At 40.4% G+C, this 15,933-nt stretch overlaps 2 protein-coding genes and 4 non-coding genes across 7 annotated transcripts in view; 2 read left to right on the forward strand and 4 right to left on the reverse strand.

Moving 5' to 3' along the window:
- The window catches only part of LOC104926116 (rap1 GTPase-activating protein 2), a 44,722-nt gene extending 38,815 nt beyond the window's left edge, over window positions 1-5,907 (reverse strand). Inside the window, exons 1-2 of one of the 2 annotated variants that reach the window (XM_019263716.2) lie at window positions 5,869-5,907; window positions 921-1,011 (exon numbers count right to left, since the gene is read on the reverse strand). In XM_019263716.2, coding sequence (XP_019119261.1) covers window positions 921-925 — 5 coding nt within the window. In that variant the 5' untranslated portion in view covers window positions 926-1,011; window positions 5,869-5,907. Of the gene's footprint in view, window positions 1-920; window positions 1,012-2,876; window positions 3,218-5,868 lie in introns of those variants that run through there. The other variant, XM_019263715.2, reaches the window with a different exon arrangement.
- trnas-uga (transfer RNA serine (anticodon UGA)) lies at window positions 2,907-2,988 on the reverse strand. Its single transcript has one exon. It is a non-coding gene; the product is annotated as a tRNA-Ser (tRNA).
- On the reverse strand, window positions 5,899-5,980 carry trnas-uga (transfer RNA serine (anticodon UGA)). Its single transcript has one exon. It is a non-coding gene; the product is annotated as a tRNA-Ser (tRNA).
- Window positions 5,981-6,471: 491 nt separating this feature from the next.
- Window positions 6,472-6,543, forward strand: trnaa-cgc (transfer RNA alanine (anticodon CGC)). Its single transcript has one exon. It is a non-coding gene; the product is annotated as a tRNA-Ala (tRNA).
- Window positions 6,544-6,625: 82 nt separating this feature from the next.
- On the reverse strand, window positions 6,626-6,698 carry trnav-uac (transfer RNA valine (anticodon UAC)). Its single transcript has one exon. It is a non-coding gene; the product is annotated as a tRNA-Val (tRNA).
- A 2,414-nt stretch (window positions 6,699-9,112) lies between these two features.
- zgc:152891 (hydroperoxide isomerase ALOXE3) lies at window positions 9,113-15,868 on the forward strand. Its single transcript, XM_019263666.2, has 14 exons — window positions 9,113-9,293; window positions 9,498-9,753; window positions 10,105-10,186; window positions 11,313-11,402; window positions 11,514-11,626; window positions 11,875-12,047; window positions 12,127-12,270; window positions 12,602-12,802; window positions 12,972-13,058; window positions 13,153-13,322; window positions 13,876-13,991; window positions 14,083-14,183; window positions 14,653-14,823; window positions 15,106-15,868. The coding sequence occupies exons 1-14, from the start codon at window positions 9,138-9,140 to the stop codon at window positions 15,283-15,285; spliced, it is 2,040 nt and encodes a 679-aa protein (XP_019119211.1). The 5' UTR covers window positions 9,113-9,137; the 3' UTR covers window positions 15,286-15,868.
- The last annotated feature ends 65 nt before the right edge of the window (window positions 15,869-15,933 follow it).

Consider the following 15,933-nt stretch of genomic DNA (forward strand, 5'->3'; position numbering starts at 1 on the left):
TAGCCTTGATAGTGGATAATGTAATGAGGACATTTCATTATAATCTGACCAGCTGAGTTACGTGTTTCTGGATGTTTTTCGGTGATACTGAACACTCTCAGTTCGCAGCATTTATAGTGCTCTATACTGCTGACTGCTTGCAAAATATTGCCCCTGTGTGTGCACTTTATGGAAGCCCATTTTCACCACTGTGATGGTAAAAAAAAGCATCCGGTAGGTCATTTTAATGAGAAACCACCTAAGATGAATGACTTAGTATCTCAGATTAATGTAACACTTTCAAATGAATTTTCAAGTCAATATTTTGAGGAGGTTTCTCATTATTTTAAGATACTAAGTAATTATTTTGATAAACTAAGACATTATTTTGACATAATAAGCCATTATTTTAAGATACTAAGTCATTATTTTTGACATATTTATTATTGTTGGATACTAAATCATTGTTTGACACTAAGTCATTATTTTGAGGTCTCTCATTATTTGAAGCTACTAGTGCATGCAGGCAACCTCATGAACATGTTGCATGTTTATAGTGCAGTAAACTGTATACATGTAATTTATTTTAATCAACCACATTATCCCACAGCAGCTCAGTATTTATTCACCACTGTCATTACTGTGGCTCTCGAGAGGACCTCAGTAATGAGTTATGGGAGGTCCTCTGTCTGTAGCCTATACCGCCACCTTGTGCATAAGTAGTGAAGCTGGTTTGAGTATTTTTGGAAAGATGTGTATTGGCTGCATTATTATAGAATTATTTGCTGCCATATGAACCACACGGTAAGTAACACAGTGCCTCCATGACGAACAGACATACTGAAGACAGTTAATCAGCATGTAGCTGTAGCATATGTGTTGAACTGTGTGATACCTCAGCACTGCCAGGAGAGACAGACAGATAAATAATACCGACCGACCTCATGATGGAGAGCAGGAACAGTTTGTTCTGATGTTGAAGGCCAGACGGAGCAGGTGGCCATGAACACACACAGGAACAGTGTCAACAACCTGTGAGGTGATAAAACAGCAACAATTATTTGGCTTCATCGTGAAGACTTCATCTCAGAATTATGAAACATTCAGCCATGTTAGCAGCTCTGTGTAGACAGTGATGCTCTGACCTAATGCTAACATGCTGATATTCAGCATATATACTGTTTTATTTGCTGTTCACTTAGATAAAATGAAAAATGTTACAATATCAGTGATACTGGATAGATTTTGTGGCATAAAAAAACATTAACATAGCAGAGTGGTGCAGCGGAAGCGTGCTGGGCCCATAACCCAGAGGTCGATGGACCGAAACCATTCTCTGCTAAGGTGGATATTGTCATACAGGAATGATAAATATCTTTTGCGTTTTGTTGGCCATATGGGAAAAAAAGCATGTGAAGATATCGCATTTATCTATGGTGAAGCTGTTTGAGAGCATAATGAACACGTTTATCAGCAACAAAAATAGGCGTTTGCTACAGCGTGGAAGAAAGTGGAAACATTTAGCAGCTAAACAAACATTTTTCTCAGAAGTCAGAGAGCTTCTATCACTAAGTAAACTGAATAACCTTATTCAACATTCAGACAGAATCCAGCACTGTGATAATGCATTTTCTATTCATTTGAGTCAGGGTACTGCATTTGATTGCTGCAGTGTGGGCCGCTAATGGGGTGCTTATCTCTTCATACCCCCATCCTTTCTTCCCTCTTCCTTCATCCCTTTAACCCTCGACCCTCATCCTTTCATACCTATTAGCTTCATTCCTCATTTCTTCATCCTTTCATTCTCTACCCTCACCCCTTCATTCCTCGGCCCTCATCGCTTCATACTAATTTCTTTCATCACTCAACCCTTCATACCTCATCCCTGCTTCCGTCATTCTTCATGTCACAACCCTCATCCCTCCATTTCTCCATCCCTCGACCCTGAATCTATATCCATATTGGTAAGTGAAAGAGTCTATATATGACTTGTCATGTTAACCAATGTAGCTTTAAACTGCAGATTGGAATTACAATATTCAGATGAATACTGTAAAAGTGGGTGAATACATAACTGTCATGTGGTGGAACATTTCCGAAGCAACAAAGATCAGTAAATAAAAGAGATGTTTAAATGAGGACACAACAAATGCCTGTTTGTATAACAAAAAAGCATGTGAAGATACTGCGTTGATCTATGGCGAAGCTGTTTTAGCCATTTATCACCACAAATTGATAAAATAATGAACACATTTATCAGCAACACAAAAAGGCGTTTGCTACGGCATGGAAGAAAGTGGAAACATTTAGCAGCTAAACAGACATGTTTCTCAGAAGTTGGTGGTTCTCAACCTTTTTACCTTCAGAGACCTTCTATCACTAAGTAAAGTGAATAACCTTATTCAGCATTCAGACAGAATCCAGCACTGCGATAATGAATTTTCTATTCATTTGAATCAGGGCAGTGCATTTTGACTGCGGCAGTGTGGGCCGCTAAAAGGGTGCCTCCCAAAAAAAAAAAGAAAAGTGATAACATAAAGCGGTGCCACGATTCATCACCTGCCTCCAAACTCAGCCAGTAGTGAAATTGCAATAGCCAAGTTTCAGCCAGTAGAGGGGAGTAGCTGTGCACATTTATAGCATATGTACAGTAATTGTTGAAATAGCAGTTACTTTTATTGAAAATTTGCAGTGAATGTCTTCTCTGTAATATTTACACTTCACAGAGACATCCCACGGGCCAGACTGGACCCTCTGGTGGGCCGCTTTTGGCACACTGGCCATATGTTTGACAGAGCAATTCTATGGTTACTAGTTATAGGCATATTTAACGGGTTTTTTTTCTGTTGTGTATGATGCAACAACAATAGGAGCACTCTGTCTTGTTGTATTCTCACCTGGTAAAAAATGAAAAATGATCACTGATCCGCTGCGAGCAGGGTTCGAACCTGCGCGGGGAGACCCCATTGGATTTCAAGTCCAACGCCTTAACCACTCGGCCATCGCAGCTTACGTCACATCGGTTCTTGCCTGAAATAAAACTGTATCGTAACAATCAATGTAGATTACCATCAATTAGAAGTAATCTGTTATGTTACAGCGTAAACAAAAGTAACGTGTTAGCGTACTCACGCGTTACCAAAAAATAAAAGCCGTTTGCAGCGCAAACATGCTGCAACTTAACTGACACAGACACACAGCCTCCTTTAAATGCACCTGACAATCAACCAGATTAACTCTGCAGGATAACAACAAGAGGAAAGACAGTCAGCAACCGGGGTGATAGATAGAGGGTGGTGCTTGGATACAAGATGTTTTTTTTGTTTTTGTTTTTTTTCACCAACGCAGAGTGTGCGTTTTACCGTCATGTTGTTCTTGTCCTTGTCGCTGGTGAATTGAAAATAATGTGCGTACTTCCACGACTCAAAAGCTGTCCTCTCTGCCATCTTGCTTTCAAACACAAATACACACAGGTAACGTAGGTCAGAGCTGCGCCTCCGCTGACACATCCGCAGGTGGCACAGTACTGTCTGACAAAAAGCAGGCCGCAGTCGGATTTTTTTTTTCCTTATCCGGAGATATTTTTTAAAAATAACGAAGTTACTATTTACTTAACGCACGAAACTAACGCGTTACGTTACACGTTACACGAAAAAAGTAATTAGAGTTACCCACAACACTGGTAACAATATATACACAATATGTCCTTCTTATATTTAGAGATGTCTGACATGCACCAACAACACCAAAACAAATGTATTGTATGTGTAAAAAAAAAAAACGTACTTGGCAATAAAACTTTTTCTGATTTCTTATTTCTGACGGGCAGAACCTCCGTGAGCAGAAAGTTGAAATACAAGTTGAATAACGTGCTGACAGAACGGAAAATTAAATCGTGTTTTGTTTGTCACACGGTTTAACATTCACGGCTTATAGATGCCGTTTCATTTATTACAGTGTTAATCAAGTTTCAAAAATGAAAAATATGGCCAACACGCTAAAGAGATAACCACGCCCCTGCTTGTTCGGACCTGGTAGGAAAATGTTCGGACCTGATAGGAAAATGGTCAGACCTGTTCGGAAAATGTTTGAACCTGGTTCGGAAAATGTTCGGACCTGTTAGGAAAATGTTCGGACCTGTTAGGAAAATGTTCGGACCTAGTTCGGAAAATGTTTGGACCTGATAGGAAAATTTTCAGACTTGTTAGGAAAATGTTCGGACCTGTTAGGAAAATCAGCGCCGGTCCTGGCCACATTTGCGCCCTGGGCGAACCCCCCCCCCCCCCCCCCCCCGGAGGCGAACATTTTCTCGTGCGCCCTCATGGCCGTCCGTGCGCCCCTGGATGCGCCGTGCCTTCTGTGGATGGCACCTTCTCAGCAAGCAAGGCAGGGCGCCTGCAGTTAGGGGGCGCCAATGTGCCGATTGCAGCGATATGATACAAAAGTTTTTTTTTTTTTCCCCAAGCGCTCGTGGCGCCGCCCACGAAATGGCACCCCGGGCGGCTGCCCTGTCCGCCCGCACCTAAAACCGCTACTGAGGAAAATGTTCGGACCTGTTAGGAAAATGTTCGGACCTAGTTCGGAAAATGTTTGGACCTGATAGGAAAATGTTCAGACTTGTTCGGAAAATGTTTGGACCTGATAGGAAAATGTTCGGACCTGTTAGGAAAATGTTCAGACCTGTTCGGAAAATGTTTGAACCTGGTTCGGAAAATGTTCGGACCTGGTTGGGAAAATGTTCGGACCTGGTTGGGAAAATGTTCGGACAATGTCCGGACCTGGTTGGGAAAATGTTCGGACCTGGTTGGGAAAATGTTCGGACCTGTTCGGAAAATGTTCGGACCTGATAGGAAAATGTTCGGACCTGTTAGGAAAATGTTCGGACCTGGTTAGGACCACGTTAGGATGTGTTAAGACCTCAGAGGTGGTCTTAACAGGTCCGAACATTTTCCTAACAGGTCCAAACATTTTCCTAACGAGATCAAAGAGTTTCAAACGAGGTCCGAACAAGCCTCATTTTATTTGGCTAAAAGACTGGAAACTGGACTAGTAGAAACAAACAGCACTCAAGCCTATTTGTTGTATATTAGAGTCTGATTAATGTAAGATTTTTGAGACCGATACTGATTTTAGAAAATTAAAATTCACTATATTCAATTACTAATATGGCAGCTCTCATCTTCTCTCCTTCTTTTTCTTCTTTCTTCTTTATTTCTACATTTTAATATAATTTTTTTATTGTGTGACAAAAGAAAAAAGACACAAAAATGTGACATATATGATAAACATGATCGACATAATGGACAGATATACATAAAGCAGTTACGACGTTGTAAATGATGAAGGTCAGAGAGTATGGGTCAGATTAAAGTAATGAATTATAAAGTAATTAACATTACATAATACACTGATGGGGAGTAAGGTCAGAGTGGACCAAATCAAGCAATTCTTCTTTGTGGTTTAACCAAGCAATAACAACATATTTTAAAGCAATGAGTGGATAATACAGCTAAAGAAAATAATTGAAGTGTGTGTGTACGCGTGTGTAAAATATGAAATGTGACAAAAGCCTCCAAAATCAGCCAGTAGTGAAATTGCAATAGCCAAATTTTAGCCAGTAGAGGGGAGTAGCTGTGCGCATTTATAGCATATGTACAGTAATTGTTGAAATAGCAGTTACTTTTATTGAAAATTTGCAGTTAATGTCTTATCTGTAATATTTACACTTCACAGAGTCATCACACGGGCCAGATTGGACCCTCTAGTAGGCCCACTGGCCATATGTTTGACAAGCCCTGCTTTAAATACTTTGAATTTAACTGTGACGATTCGGACCTGAAACAGAAACCAACACAACTATAGGAGCACTCTATCTTGTTGTATTCTCACCTGGTAAAAAATGAAAAGTGATCATTGATCCGCTGCGAGCAGGGTTCGAACCTGCGCGGGGAGACCCCATTGGATTTCAAGTCCAACGCCTTAACCACTCGGCCATCGCAGCTTACGTCACAACACCGATACACCGTCCAATTTATTCCCGTATCGGTAACATGTGTATCGGGCTGGTCTTCGTGTGTTTGTTTTTATCTATTTCCGCTCCGTTTTCAACTGAGCACGTCGGTATCCAAGATGTAGGGCCGTGCAGGATGCTTTCCCTCAATAAAGCAGCCATTTCGAACTTTCGGCGTTCATTACTCGATAAGCATTCAGTGAATGAGTGAGTCAGACGGTGGCGGGAAAGTCTAACCGGACAACGTCGATGTGTGGCGGGAAACTGTACTACAAACAAACAAAAAAATCCACATTAATGCAGAGCATTGGTCAAATGGTTTGTTTTTGTCTTGTTGTTGTTGTTTTGTAAATCTGAATTACAGCATTAGTTAATTAGATGAGCCATAAAATGTCGAAGGATAGAAACGTTGAACTCAAATACAAGTTTCGCGCCACGTCCAGGGATAAAAATGGCGTCCGGTGCGGTCGTGCACGTTGGGTGGGGATGTAGCTCAGTGGTAGAGCGCATGTTTCGCATGCATGAGGCCCCGGGTTCAATCCCCGGCATCTCCATCTTTTACTGTATGAATATGTAAAATGTGAAGTATAATCCACTTGCACCGTGATAAATAAACGGCTGTCACTGAAAAAGCTCTGGTTCCACTGGGGCTCGAACCCAGGACCTTCTGCGTGTAAAGCAGACGTGATAACCGCTACACTATGGAACCAGCTGCCATGCAACTTCACACAGGTGAATATGTGAAAGCACGGTTACCACTGCGTATGCACTGTAACTTGTATATTTACAATAATACTTTCAAGGTGTGGTAGGCAGTGTCACGTCAGTCATCCAACCAAATTAACTATGCAGGATAACAAAAACAGGAAAGACAGTCAGCATTGGATACAAGATGGTTTTTTTTTAAAACTGGAAGTGGATTTTTTTTGAGAAATTGAAAATAACGTGCGTACTTCCACAACTCAAAAGCTGATCAGTCACAGGAGACATTTTACTGCACAACAAGCACTTCTACTTTTGATACTGAGCATATTTAACTGTGAATTGTGCTTTTACACAAGTAAGATTTTGAATGTAATGCATGACTTATACTTGCTTAAAAAGTGTTTTTACATTGTTGTTTGGTACTTTTTTTTGTTAAGTAAAGGATCTCAATATGTCTTCCACCTCTGGTTAAACTGGTATATAAATGTTGTACTTCTACACCACCACGTAATATTCAGGGTAAATGCTAATAGTTGTAATTTACATAATATCCATCCATCTATAACAGCTTATCCTTATCAGTGTCATATGATTTGGATACAGATACAGATTCTGTGAGGATCAGGTGTTCAGGTGTTCAACTAACAGGAAACAGAGGCGATAAGGTGATAAGGTGGGTAGGGCATTTAAAAAAGAGAGACAAGTGCACTGTACCTACAGCTGCCAGTCAACACACCAACAGCCCGCAGAGGAGGTGTCGCTCTGCAGGTAAGCTTACCTGTCTGTCTGTCTGTTTTCTCTCTGTCTTCTGATTTACTCTGTTTTTAAATTAGATTAATTATTGTCATTCAGTTTAACAAGTTGTTGTCATGTTGAAGACATTCTGCTCCGATCAGACTGTTGGTTTTTATGTGAAAAACCAATGCAATTCATGCAATGTAGGTAGGTGGAACTTAAGCAAAGCATTATTTTGGGGGGGATCTGTAAGGGAGAAATAATAAATTAAAAATTAAAAATATAAATGAAAATTCGTGCAAAGAATTTGGAGAAACCTGGAGAGTCTTTTTGTCAGTTCACAGCACGACGGGATTTATCAAACAAATAATTCAATGAATATGAAGATAAAAGTTTCCAACAATAAAGAGGTGATGAATAATATTCACTTTAGTTTAACCTGAGTTTCAGCTGCTCTCTCAATGAAATTTTCCAATAGGTCTACTCAAAATTGTTACAAAATTAGACCTGTAGAGACCTGCTAAAAAAATGCTTCAAAACAGCCTGGAAGCAGTTACTGGGTGTTATTTTAAATTGGCTTAAGTTATTGTTACCACCATCACTAAAATGGACAAATAGCTGCTTCTTTTTTAAACACAACAGGACGTTTCCTCGTCAAGTGCAGATAAATGTAGATCGTGACCTTAAGCATGAAAGAGTACAGTGTTGTTTTGTTTGTTTTTTCTGCGTCTGTGAATGTGTTTACTGTAGGTCTACAGATGTGTCATGTGACACAACACCCACACTAACTGTCGCATTTGCTCATTTCCAAGTCAAATATCAGCAAGATAAACAAATGAGCTCTTTTCAGAATCAGGAAGATTTACCAAACATCTGTTCAGTCATAATATCTATGTACTGTATATACACATTATTATATCATTATTATTATCATAAAACCCAACCAAGTAGTTTTTGTGCCTAAACCCAACTGAGTTGATGGTGCCTAACCCCAACCATGTAGTTCGGGTGTCTAACCCAACCAAGCACTTTTGATGCCTAAATTGAACTGAGTTGTTTTGGGACCTAAACCCAACCAAGCAAGTGGTGCCAAAACCCAACCTACTAGGTGATGCCTGAACCTAATCGAGTAGGTGTTGTCTAAACACCAACCAAGTAGCTCTAGTGCCTAAACCCAAAAAAGTAGGTGGTGCCAAAACCTAACCAAGTGTGCTGAATTGATGGTGCCTAACCTCAACCATGTACTTTTGGTGCCTAAACCCAACCCAAGAACTTTTGATGCCTAAATTGAACTGAGTTGTTTTGGGACCTAAACCCAATCACGTAGGTTTTGCCTAAACCCAACCAAGTAAGTGGTGCCAAAACCCAACCTATTAGGTGATGCTTGAACCTAATCGAGTAGGTGTTGTCTAAACACCAACCAAGTAGTTCTGGTGCCTAGGTCTATCCAAGTATTTTGGTGCCTAAACCTAATTAGACTATGACCATTTCACAACATTAAAGACATATTTATTATACCAGGATGATGAAGTAATGTTTTCCAAAAAATCTAAATTTAGAGCCAGAATACCTACTGTGCTTACTCCTTGTGTCAAGTATAAACTGCCTAAAGACAGAATAGCTGCATGTTTTTTGTCAGACTGGTCTGTTCGTAAACCTGTAATCAGTCTCTCTGTTCTCACCAGCTGTCACCATCATATCCAACATAATGGCTTCCTGTGAGGAGTTTGAGGTGACAGTCCACACCTCACCTGGTCCCACCTGTGGAACCTTTAACCGCCTATGGCTCACTCTAATTGGCTTGCAGGGGGAGACTCCACCCATCACCGTGAACAAAGGTGATCATCATCTCTTGCCTGGATCGGTGAGTTTCATCATGTTTCCACAAAGAGACCACTTAATGACTCTTCAGATGTCTCTCAACTGAAAATATTTTAAAACAAATTATTCAAATCGATCATACAGCAATAATAACCAAACTAAAATATTAAGTTTGAAGGTTATTTGTTGACTATTTACAGATAAATTGTCTTCCAAATTTTGACAATCTCTTCCTCTGTGCTGACAGATGTGTCCAATTCGTGTCAAGGCCAACAGTCCTCTGGGTTGTCTGGTTCTGATTCGGCTTCACCTGGAGGCTGAGACAGGATTTCCAGACCTGGACTGGCACTGCAGCCGGGTGGAGGTACGCAGGCTGGCAGACAGACAGGCTGAGGAAGGAGGGGAAGGTGGGACGGCACCTGAGGATCCAGAAGTACAGGTGTTCCTGTGTGATAGGTGGCTGCGGACAGCAGATGGTGACGTAGAACTGCGGAGTGGGAAGTGTAAGATTAATTTATGATTTTTCAAGATCCTGCTGAGGAAGTCTTCCAAGACTCTCTCTTCAATCTGTGTCAGCTGAAGAACAGAACACCTTCCACATTTTATAACAAAATTTGAACTTGAGGATCTTTGATGCAGTATTTAACAACTAGAAGACTTAAAATAAAAACTGTCTCATACAGTACGTCTCAATTAAGAACTTTTAAATTTGTGCAAAATTCAACCAGTTCTTTCTGTAAATGTTACCTAGAATTCCCATTCACTCGGGAATGTTATAATTTATTACTGCTGGTAAACAGTTTTTTACACTTGAGAGAAGTTATTCTTATTTTCATACCATTATTCCTTCCTAGTGTGCTTGCTGAAGGACGAGAAAGAAGACACCCTGAAACAACAGCGACTCAGACAGCTGCAACATCAACAGAAGCTCATCAGGTGAAACAGAAAACAAACATATCTGGTCTTTTTGGAAATGTTGCGCTCTCCATTAGAATAAAGTTCGGAGGGTTTGAAGGGCAACCCACAAAGGCCAGCCCAATCTTGGAACTCATTGGCTATCCGGAAAACAAATAAGGGAGACCAAGACTTTCTCTGATCCCATTAAAAACTTAAAATGCAAGAATAATGAGATTTCAGCTAATAAACAGATATCATATATATAAAAAAGTCAAACGAAAAGCTAAATGAGTTTAGAGATTACGTTTTGATCAATCCATTCCACCTGTTTTGTTGGATTTCTTCAACTAAAGTGTAAATTGTCCATCAGGAAGGAGACCCTGCTCTGTTTCAGTGTTATCAGAGTGTATCTCACATGTGTGCTTTTAGAGCCAAGACTTTTTTTTACATCTGAACAGTAGATTATATCCTCATATTGAGTGTCAATTTATGACAGGGAAGCCCAAGACACCTGTGATTGATGGGATGAGATTAATACATCCCATCACCCAGCTGGGTGGCACTGGCACAGAGTGCTTACTGATATATGATACAATTTCAGGATTTGCCCTCTGGACTCTGAAAGCAATCATCTGTCATGACCAGCCAGACTTTATTGATGACATCTGACTTTTCACTTTCTTGGTAGAGCTGTCATGTCTGGCGGTGGGTTTCCATCCGTCTGTCGGTTTATGTGCATTTTTCATTCATGGATAAAAGTATTGGTGGAAAAGGCAACTACAGAATTACTGCCATTTTACTTTCTGGATTTTATCAAAATTTGGTTAAAAGTTGCAATGTGTTTGGATGGAAAACCTGACTTGTGACTGACAAAGCCTCTTCAGTATAGAAAAAATTATGCAATCAACATATACAGTATTGTAACACCTAGAGTTCACAAAAGGAACCACATGTCAGTATAGTCAGGGTGCCCAATATAATTTTCATTTCACAGCTGTAAGTTAAGAACATGTGGAGTGTAGAGTGTTGTTTCTGTATGCAAATCTTTATTTCAGAAAACAACAGTGTTTTAGTCCAAACCTGATCTTTTTCTGAACCTGAAGCAACAAACAACCTACTACAACCTCATAGTTTTGAGTTAACTTTTATTGTCTGATTATTGCAGATGGCGTAAGTTCCTTGATGGTGCTCCACAGTGTGTTGACCTGAACAGTATGTCTGAACTCGGGCCGAATCTCAGCTACACACACCAGAGGTGAAGTCACACACTTAATGTACGCTAATTGAAGTCCTTTCAGGGTGGGACGGATGCTAGACAGAGTCAGGACAAATACAAGTCTGTGTTGTGTCTGTTTTTTGTCCTCAGTAAATCCAATAATCTGCACTTCCTGAGAGGCTTTGTTGGCCGTGTGGAGGCCTGGAGTTTCACAGAGCTGGACACGATTTTTGCCCACAGTGGACATCAGAACAAAATTGCTAGTAAGAAACAAAACAATACACATTCAAACAATCATCAAGTATCATTAAGTAAACTCTTGATGTGGTTTCTTTGGATGCCAAAGTTCAACCATCATGAATGTTTAAGTACTTGAGTACTCCTTTCACTGTTTTAGTGCAACAAAACACCACCAAAATACACCAAAATGTGCAACTTTTGGAAATGATACAACCTGTAAAGTTTAATGACTCATCCAGAATGCTGGGAAAACCTTTGTCTTCTGTCACAGGGTTTGTTAAGACTCACTGGATGGAGGACTGGTATTTTGGCTACCAGTGTCTGAATGGCTGCAATCCTCTGTTGGTGCGTCAGACCCGCATCCTCCCTCCAAACCTGTCCATCACCTCTGACATGATTCACCCTTTCCTGCCTGAAGGCTCATCCCTTGAGCAGGAGCTACAGGTATGCATGGCATTCTCTGGCTTCCAGCTGTTTTTGGATGCCATCTGTTCACTTTATTACAGCTGTTCTATCGTGACAGAAAGGGACAGTTTACCTGTTGAACTACGAGATTTTGGACGGCGTCCCAGCGAACATGGTCAATGGAGAGCAGACATATCTCTGCGCTCCACTGTGCCTCCTTCACCTGAACCAGCAGGGACAGCTGCTCCCCATTGCCATCCAGGTGAGCTCCTTTTAATACAAGGGAAGCTGCTGATGAAAAGCAGATAGTGTTTTGGATTTTTCCTTGTCTTAATTTGCAGATCAGTGTAGTTACCCATTGAAGCCCTTAAAGTTCCCATGAAACATTAAGTCCGTAAATCACCTCACTCATGTAATGTTATTCTCTGTTGGTCTCAGAGGCTGTGCTTGAACCAGGTCCAGTCAAAGTTCAAAATTTCCGATAGAAAGCATGAAATGGAAATAATAAAATACCACACATTTGTGCTTTACTTGAGTCAATATACTTTGCCACTTTTCCACTACTGTCAATCAATCAGTCAATGTTTCTTCAGTTGCAGCAGACACCTGGTCCTCAAAATCCAGTCTTCCTGCCCTCTGATGGTTGTGATTGGCTGTTGGCTAAGATTTGGGTTCACAGCGCAGACTTCCAGTGTCACCAATTGTCCTCCCACTACCTGAGGACTCACATGCTGGGGGAGATGTGCTGTGTGGCCACACTGCGACAGCTCCCGGAGATTCACCCACTGCACCAGGTAATGCTGAAAATCGGCGCAAAAGTTGCCACAGTTTTTGCGATTTTTTTTGGTTTAATTCACCTAAAAACCAAACAATACACCAGGTTGGGTCTCCAAATGTTCCCACATGAAAATCATTGTCATTGTTTTGTTTTTAACTTCTTTGATTGGTTGGTTTTGTGGACAGTTGCTGATGCCACACGTCCGGACGTCACTACAAATCAACATACAGGCCAGAGGCTCGCTGCTGGCTACGAACGGTGTGTTTGATAAGGTAAGTCATCACCTGTAACAGAAGCATTAAAGAGGAGTAATTGTGATCTGGTTCAGTGTTATGATCTGTACTTGTGTTTGTCTCGTACTTCCAGGCGATCGGCTCTGGTCTGGAAGCGTTACCTGTTGTCATCTCTCAGGCGTCAAAGAGGATTTGTTATCGAGCTCTGTGTGTCCCTGATGACCTGATAGACCGTGGTGTGGACAAACTGCCACAGTGCTACTATGCCCAAGATGCACTAAGAATCTGGGACATACTGTACAGGTACATACAAACAAACGCACCTCCACCAGGTGATTCGAACAGCTGAGACATGACAAAGAACTCTTTAAATAGTATAAATAACAGTAGATGATTTCTGATGATTTTATTTTGAGTGTGATGGCAGCAATCACATTTATCGTTTTAGGCAATCTCTGAATCCTCTCTAAGCTTCTCTCTTAGCTTCAGTCTTGTTCTCTTTTGTGGGCAAGTTTTTCCTCACTCGAACCGACGGTCTAAGGACAGAGGGTGTCACTCCCTGTACAAATTGTAAAGCCCTCCGAGGCAAATGTACTTTGTGACTTTGGGTTATACAAATAAAATTTATTTGATTTGATTTGATTTGCTTCTCCAAACTGTCAAGTACTGTATGTAATACACTGGATAAGTACATCATACACAAAAAGAACCTGAACTATCCCTTTCACAGATTTTTAAGGATAATGAAATCGACTCCATTATCTTTAGATTTAGCTACTTAAATGTGACAGTCTGCTTCACCAGTGATCACTGCGTGCATTGTAGGAGATAAACTCTGTGTTTGTGTTTGTATCAGGTTTGTGGTCAACTGGGTGAACCTGTATTACATTGGAGACGATGATGTCCAGCAGGACTCTGAGCTTCAGCACTGGATCACCGACATCAACACACATGGATTCAGACAAGACGCAGGTATGTGTTTATCTGTAATATGTAGCCTCATGTTGTTATGTAGATGAAACACAAAATAAATGGTCAGTTTGTGTCTCCTCTCGTCCTTCAGGTTTACCTCAGTCTCTCCAGACCAAAGCAGAATTGTCAAAGTTTGTCACCATGATCATCTTCTCTTGTTCAGCTCTACATGCAGCTGTTAACTTCTCCCAGGTGGGTCATGTCTCACATGGCTTCCATCTTGATTTTCTCTCTCATTACCCACAACACAGAGAAGGACACGAGAGATGACCTTTAAAACAAGTTTGAAAGTTTACAAATTCCAAGTCAATCAATCGAATGGTTTCATTTCACATTTAATTCAATTTCATGTTGGCATTATAGACGTCACCATCTTGTTTGTTGGAGCCAGAAGTGACTGTATTTGGATTAACACATGGACCTGTTAGACAACATACTGCGAGTTGAAAATGTCATCTTGGCTGGTCACAAATGTTCTTATACCTTAGCTAAACAGTTACTAAAATGTATTAAAATGAATTCATAAATTTCTCCATAAGATTCAATATATTCCCAATTTTATGTTGCTAAGAAATCAGGTCCACTCATTGTACTGTCAATAAATTAAATATATATTTATTTATTGTTTAAAATAAATAAATAATTATAATCCCTTCTCCAGTTGGATTTCAGCCTCTGGATACCAAACTGTCCGGCCTCAATGAGGCGTCCTCCTCCCCAGGTCAAAGGCACCGTGACAGAGGATGACATCATATCTTTCCTACCGGACGTGAGCTCGAGCTGTCGCGTCCTGATGGTGTTGGCTCTGCTGTCGCAGCCTGCCATCAACTTTGTGAGACTCCACCCACCCACATCTTATCAAACACACCCTGTCTTGATTAACACGTCATAAACCATTTATATGGGATTCATAATACTCAAACATTTTATTATGCATAACTTAGGGTGGATGGGTAAATGGGTTGTAAATTTGCCATAGAGACCAAAATAGTTTTTTGTACCAGGCTGTAAACATTTATTTCTGCTGTGAAGTTGGCCTCAAGTGGCTGTTTGAGGAACTGCAGTTTTTGGCACTTCCCTGTTGGCATCATCCTCTGTGTGTCTCTCACTGCAGGTTCCTCTGTGTCACTACACAGAGGCCATTTTCAGAGAGGACGCCCACCGCCAGCTGGTGGGGGAAGTTCAAGCTGAACTCAAGGCCCTTTCTGATAACATCACAGAGCGCAACAGCAAATTGGAGCTGCCGTATGCTTACCTCTGTCCTGAACACATCGAGAACAGCATCGCCATTTAAATTACATCTTCAACATTATTCAACAACAGTGAAAAAAGAAATTCAATCAACTAAACAGCTGTGTGTGATTATCTGTGATTTCAATATTTATTTTCCTGTTGAATTAGCTTAATTTTATTGTTTGAAAATTTGACTCATTTCCTCCGTCGGACAAAAACAAATTCATTTTACTACATTGTTGACATTATGTTGCTGATATAACACGTCTGAGACAAAAATATCTGTTTTTCTTCTGTTAAAGTAAACTTGTAGATGGTTGAAATGTGTCTACTTCAGATGTATTTTTTATTAAGACTTACGTTAACAAAACTGCTGATTCATTTTCTTTTGATTGACTTTTCATCCACAGGGATCTGTGGAGAGTTTCAAGTGTCTGTAAATTGATTTTGTTGTTAATGAACAGATACTAAAAGCTTACAAGAAAGAAAAACATAATCTGAAACACTGCAACTTGTTTTGGCAGTAATATGAAATAAAACAGTTCATAGTAAATGTACTTTTTATAAACCCAAACACTGCAATTTTCTTGTGATCATTTCCTCTATTCTTCCTGTTTTTCACTGATGAAAACAAACTCACATAGGCCATATATCTGCAGGAACAATCATTCAGGAAACAGGCCTCAGGTTTGATCCTTTAAAAACTGCA

The sequence above is a fragment of the Larimichthys crocea genome, chromosome XII, assembly GCF_000972845.2.
Source record: "Larimichthys crocea isolate SSNF chromosome XII, L_crocea_2.0, whole genome shotgun sequence".
In the NCBI taxonomy this organism is placed as follows: Eukaryota; Metazoa; Chordata; class Actinopteri; family Sciaenidae; genus Larimichthys; species Larimichthys crocea.